At 29.9% G+C, this 6,000-nt stretch overlaps 1 protein-coding gene across 1 annotated transcript; it reads right to left on the reverse strand.

The window, feature by feature from the left end:
* Positions 1–4,280: 4,280 nt before the first annotated feature.
* Positions 4,281–5,658, reverse strand: LOC125855187 (B-box zinc finger protein 21-like). The gene is made up of 3 exons (XM_049534871.1): positions 5,339–5,658; positions 4,841–5,245; positions 4,281–4,612 (listed from the first exon to the last, which is right to left on the reverse strand). The coding sequence occupies exons 1-3, from the start codon at positions 5,522–5,524 to the stop codon at positions 4,307–4,309; spliced, it is 897 nt and encodes a 298-aa protein (XP_049390828.1). The 5' UTR covers positions 5,525–5,658; the 3' UTR covers positions 4,281–4,306.
* Between the last annotated feature and the right edge of the window lie 342 nt (positions 5,659–6,000).

A 6,000-nucleotide genomic window follows, 5' to 3' on the forward strand; every position in this document is an offset into this window, starting at 1 on the left:
TAAACACAAATTAAAAGGAAGAACTAACCTAGCAAATATATAGGAGCAGACTTCTTCGTAAGAAAAACAAAGACTATATATGTAGAGATATATACTAATATTAAAAGAAAAAAAGTGTTCACTACGATTAATAGTAAATAATAAATTATATTTGAGTTGATTAAAACTTAATGTAAGAGAAAAATTATTATAAGTACTAGATTACAATGAAAAATTATTAGAAGTACTAGATTACAATTAATTAGTTCATATTTTATCCGTAAGATTAAGCAATATATAAATAAATATTAGAAGTCGAACAATATCTGAATTAATGATTATATTCTCACAAAATTTGAAAATTGGCATAAAATTTAAATAATAACTTAAAAATAAAATTCTGGGTTAATCAACCTAATAGTTGACTAACATTGAAAGATTTGCTACTAGAGCTTTGGGTTTGGGTCTTACATTAAAATGGGATTTTAGGCGTCAATATTATTTAGACGGAAAAATCACCCCATAGCTATATATATATTTAAGGATTAATATTATAATTTTTATATATTTATTAATATAAAGTAATGTATATAATTGTTTAATAGGGGTGGAGTTAGAAGCCCAACTATGGTTCGGATGAATTCAGTAACATTTGCTCAAATAATATATTTTATGTTAATAAATTCATTAAATATGTATGAATAATAAGTTCAAAACTTAGTTATTAACACTTGAAGTAGCCATTTTAAAATTTAAAACTCGTAAAATTAAATAATTTTGACTCATCTTTTGTTGTTAATATGTCTATGTATAGGCCAATAAATTCTAAGTTGGCTTTAGAGCCACCCTCTATGCTGTTTTAATTGGTGCATATTTTGATTGATGGATAATTTGAAGTTATTGTATAATTAGGAATAACTTTCGCCTTGGCAATTTCGAAAATAAAAAATTGTCGTCAATTCCATCCTTGTAAGTTGTATCCTTCTGAAATTTTATTTGATGGGATCTAGCAAAAATTGTTAAGTAATTTATTATTTTTTAAAGAAAATATTTTTTTATAATTTTTGATCAATCAAATATGAAAAATAATTTTCTTAAAAATGTCCCCCTTTATTGAACACACCCTTAGTAAAAAGGTATTAGAAACATTGAAGAGATTAGTCAAGATTAACCTTGCTAAAATAGTACTCCCTACGTGACATGTTATAAAACACCAAAATTATAATCAATATAACGATTCAAAATGCAAAAATACAAAGAAAAAGTGCAAACTAAGATAATAAACTTCTATACTTGTCCTTCAATCGCGTAAGCACTTTTTATCATTTTGGCTAACTAGTATATGTTGTCGATCGATTTCCTTCGTTATATATCTAAGTAATAAATCACCACCTGGAAAAATATAATGAAAAAAATGATGAAGAATAAAATAGCATATTCAGGTGGAAGTTGGCAAATTCCAATTCCTATTGCAATCAATAGAGAAAACCTATTATCTTCAAAATAGACTCTAAACGGTCGTCCTTCTGTGGTTTCACCATACTTACAAAATAAATATGCTTAGAATTGTGTTTCTCAAGCGGGCTTCGGACACCGACGAATAAATAAAAAAAGTAGAAAGAATTGTGGTCCTCAATGTGTAGGTATATCATGTCTTGTATATATGGGAGGGAAATTAACTCCTAGTTGAAATAAGTGACGCGACTTATTCGTACAATGAATAATAATAATTAATAATAATAAGATTATATATATACTAATAATGGGCGGTACAAAATTGAGTCAAACTGCAAATCGAATCAAATAGAGAAAAAAACCTAAGTAATAACTAATGACTAATGACTAAAGGATATATGGACCGAAAGTATAACGGAAGATAGACTTGAGCAATTTTGGATGTTATGGAGAATTTTTTGGACTTTTTAGCCACAACTTCTTTAATTTTTTTGGGTGGGTGGATGGGGATCCTGGTTATTAATAACGTGAGAGTGATTGCCATATTCGACAAACAAGAAGGATAGGGACATGGCAATGATAATATAATTGAGAATGAAATATGCAAGTTGGAATGGTCCTAGCAACTAGTATTTCATTCAGAGCTGGTTTATTTATTTTTTGGAGTCCGACTAAATCCAAATTTACGGTTGAAAGTCCCACATCAGGGGCGGCTCAACGTAAGCAAAGGCCTAAAGCGAAATTTCAATTGAAGGCCTAAAATCTAAACAAACTTCATATGTGTTTGTTTAAAATTTATCTTTCTTACACTTTTCAAATGCAAATTATTACTTAGTATTTTTTTTATAAATAACTTCTTTGATTTTTTTTCAATTATTATTTAAGATACGGTTTTATCAATTCAATATTGAATTTTTTATTTCTCTAAGACAATCATTATATGAATTATAACATAATATAAGTAATAAGTTGACAAATTTTAAATAAATATAAGTATTAAACACAATGGGGCCAAATATAATAAAGTAATATACTTTTTTTAATACTTTTTATTATAAATAATCATTTTTTATAATTAAAAAACTAACACATTGAAGCCCCTAAAATTGGGGGCCTAAGGCATATGTCTTAATTATCAAAGCATAGAGCAGGCACTGTTCCACATTAGGGATAAAATGCTCCCTAACAAAAGCTACTCCATATCTAGAGGGACAAAAGCTACTCTATACCTAGAAGGATTCGAACCCTAGACCTCTGGTTAAGAATAAAAGAGTATTTTCCATTACACCACAACCCTTGTTGATTGAGATGGCTCTACTAGTGGCCTAGCTAGCCTTAAATGTTCTTGTTTACCCCATAAAGTTTTGGCCATGTTGGCTGAACATTTGATGCACTTTTGCTGGCTTTTGGTCCCTATCTGTTCTCTATTTCTAACTGTTAGTGTATTATAATGGGCGGAGTCAAAATTTTCATTAAAGAGTTCAAAATATGAAGAAGTAATATGTATTATATATATACGTAGGAAATAATTTTAACATTGTATAAATAGTGTAATTTTTCGTCAATCCTACCTATCTCCTCCCCTACCACTACTATTATATATGTCCTAATTATGCCAATTGTGATTTGGGCTCCATTTTTTTCATACTTCAACTGTCTGGTCGGAGTCCTCAGGGTGGTTGTTACTATTCATTTTGGTCCATTATTTCACTAAATTTTTTAGTTCTTGAAAATTGATTGATCACAAGTCACTTTTGGCCCCATCTGGCCATCCACTTTTCTTACAATAACTGTTGTTTGTCTGTTAAATTGTGTAAAATTTTGTTCAAATTTAATACTCTTGATTGGAATTTAGATACTACTTATTCGGCCCAGCTTTCGCACACCTCAACTAATTCCGCAGAATACATGTCACCTCCTACCAACAATAAATACCAAGTAACTCTTTAAAATATTGGCATGCAAGTTGTATTGGACTTACAAATTTTAACTTATAATTACTGAATTTCAAGATATCAAGTCCCTACATGGCTGCTATATATAATAATATATCTATTAGAATTTGCCAGTCTGGCCTTCTTATCTGATAACAATCATCTTTGCAGTGGTGTTATTCCCAGACCAAAAGGGATAACTAAAAGTTCTTTAATTAAGTGCCTTTCTTAACTATCACTTCTTTGATTCATACATTGAATTTCATCAATGTCCTATGAAATAATGGAGATAGGTTTTATAGTCCATTATAAATATCTTTTCAAGTGAGATCGATAAAATATAACACATGAAATCGAGATTTTTGTAGCTTATAATTAATCATAAGAGATCATTTTTTTCGTTGAAATACGACATAACATGTGATTGTGTCCAACATTGATTCATAAACCTCTGAGTTTTATGGGATTAAACAAAACATAATAGGATTTGTCATAATACATAAAACAAACACTTAAATTTAGTCTCAGCTGACAAATAAGGCTTCTAACTTTGAGAATACATATCTTAACACCTCAATTTGGTCTCGACTAGCAACTACACATTCCAATATTCATCCTTGCTTATTGTATCTCATGGACATCCAACACTGATGTAACACATCAATTTTGAAAAGTGCTAGAAGGTCATTTTGTAAATTGGATATAGATATTTACAAAGCAAAAGAGGCCCGTGCACCAGAACAATAATTCCAAGAACAGTACAAAACCAAGTTGTATTTATTGAGCACAAAAGAGGAGATGGGGTGTTCTTTTTTTTCTTTTTTTTTATTGCTCAAACTAAATCAAGAAAAGGCAAAAAAAAATTAAAAAAATACCCACAGAAATAGAAAAAAGAATAATCAAACTAGAGAATTAAAGAAAAAGATGATTGGATCCAACTACCAAAGAGTTCTTGATCTTTTGAAGGAAATAGAAGATGATGATGGGCTGATTTGTGGAACAGCAAAAGAATTATCATGTCTCCACTTTCTACTTGACTTGTTACTTGTAAGTTCCTTCATGTTCTTAAATTCAATTTGTCCACCAAAGTTTATATTCTGAGGGAAAACTTGGTTCTGATTCTTCTGAGGAGTAGTAGGTGGAGGTGCTTGAGGGACCCAAATACCTAAATTTTCTGGTGAGAATGAATTCATTGTGCTCTCAATCTCAGTATCCCAAATCGGAAACACATCATTATCACCAATCTACAAGAAAAAAAATAGATCAGATAATTGCATTTCACAACCAACTGACAAAAAGGACCGCCTAATGCACTAAGCTTCAGCTATGTGGAACCTCAAGGGTCTATTGTATAATAGCCTTACTCTGTATTTCTACAAAAGACTATTTTCACAGCTCAAATCAATGATCTGTTGATCACATGACAGTAATTTTACCAGTTATATGATTGAAAATGAGCACAAAATGCAAACCTTACAGAAACCATTAGTAGGAATTGTAGAGGAATTCAGCAATTCTTCAACATGCCATCCAGGTAACATCTCTAAGTACTCTGATATACTACTTGTGTAACTATTTTCCCCAATATTAGCTGCCACTGACACTTGTTGAGGAACAGAACCAGAAACGGGGAAAGTCTTTTTTGTGCAAATTTGAGACTTATTGAGATTTGTAACAGAATCTTGATTCGCACTACATGAAGTTGCTGGTGCTGATTCTGATGAAGTATAAAGCGAAGAATTCGCTGAAATTTTGACACCAGTTAATAGAAATCTATTATGTTTCTGTGTATGTTGATTAGCTTTGTGTATTGAAACATCACACTCTCTACATAGAATTGCTCTGTCTTGTTGACAAAACAAAAAAGCCCTTCTTTCCTGTAAAATTAATAAGTACACAAAAAAATTAATAAAATCATGACTCAGAGTTCTAAATTTAAATTCTGAATCCGTCTCTTCTGACTACTTTACCTGACAAATATCGCAAACAGGTATTTGTTTAGGTGAAGGTTGAATAAGAGAGAAACGTTGATGTTTGCTAGCAAGTTTATTAGCATGATGAACACGATGATCACAAGAATCACAAAGAGCAGCTTCATCAGCAACACAAAAAACAGAGGCTTCATTATTGTTACATACATCACACTGGATCTTCATTAGATTAATTAAATTATATATAAAAAGAAGAAAAAAAAATTGAAGAAGAAGATAATAGAGAAAAGTGCAGAAATGGAGAGCTTATAAGAAAGGAAAGACTGTGGGGTGCGTTGAAAATTGGTAAAGAGATAGAGAAGAATGGTGGTGGGATTATTATAATATATTACTCTTCCTCCCAATTTAAGTGATATTTTTTGTTTTCTAAGTGTTAAATAGTTGATAATTTAGCATGAAATTTTTAAATTTTTTGAAATGCAATTTATAAATTACAAAATAATATATTATAAGTCATAATAATTGATAATTTATATGAAAAATTTACTATAAAAAATAAATTTATTTGAATCTCCCAAATTGAAAAATATCATTTAAATTGAGATAAAAATTATATTATATGAAATAGTACTATAATTAGAAATGATTGAATCTTGAATGTCATAATTGTATGCTGTAGAAAAAATGGCTCAGGTGCGTCA

The sequence above is a fragment of the Solanum stenotomum genome, chromosome 2 (genome assembly GCF_019186545.1).
Source record: "Solanum stenotomum isolate F172 chromosome 2, ASM1918654v1, whole genome shotgun sequence".
Lineage (NCBI taxonomy): Eukaryota > Viridiplantae > Streptophyta > Magnoliopsida > Solanales > Solanaceae > Solanum > Solanum stenotomum.

Bases quoted from the DNA above. Each gene is read 5' to 3' on its own strand.
- LOC125855187 (XM_049534871.1), bottom strand. From the start codon at position 5,524: ATGAAGATCCAGTGTGATGTATGTAACAATAATGAAGCCTCTGTTTTT. The intron at 5,246-5,338 runs GTAAAGTAGTCA...TTAATTTTACAG, and splicing joins CTGTTTGCGATATTTGTCAG to GAAAGAAGGGCTTTTTTGTT. The intron at 4,613-4,840 runs GTTTGCATTTTG...TTTTTCTTGTAG, and splicing joins CTACTAATGGTTTCTGTAAG to ATTGGTGATAATGATGTGTT.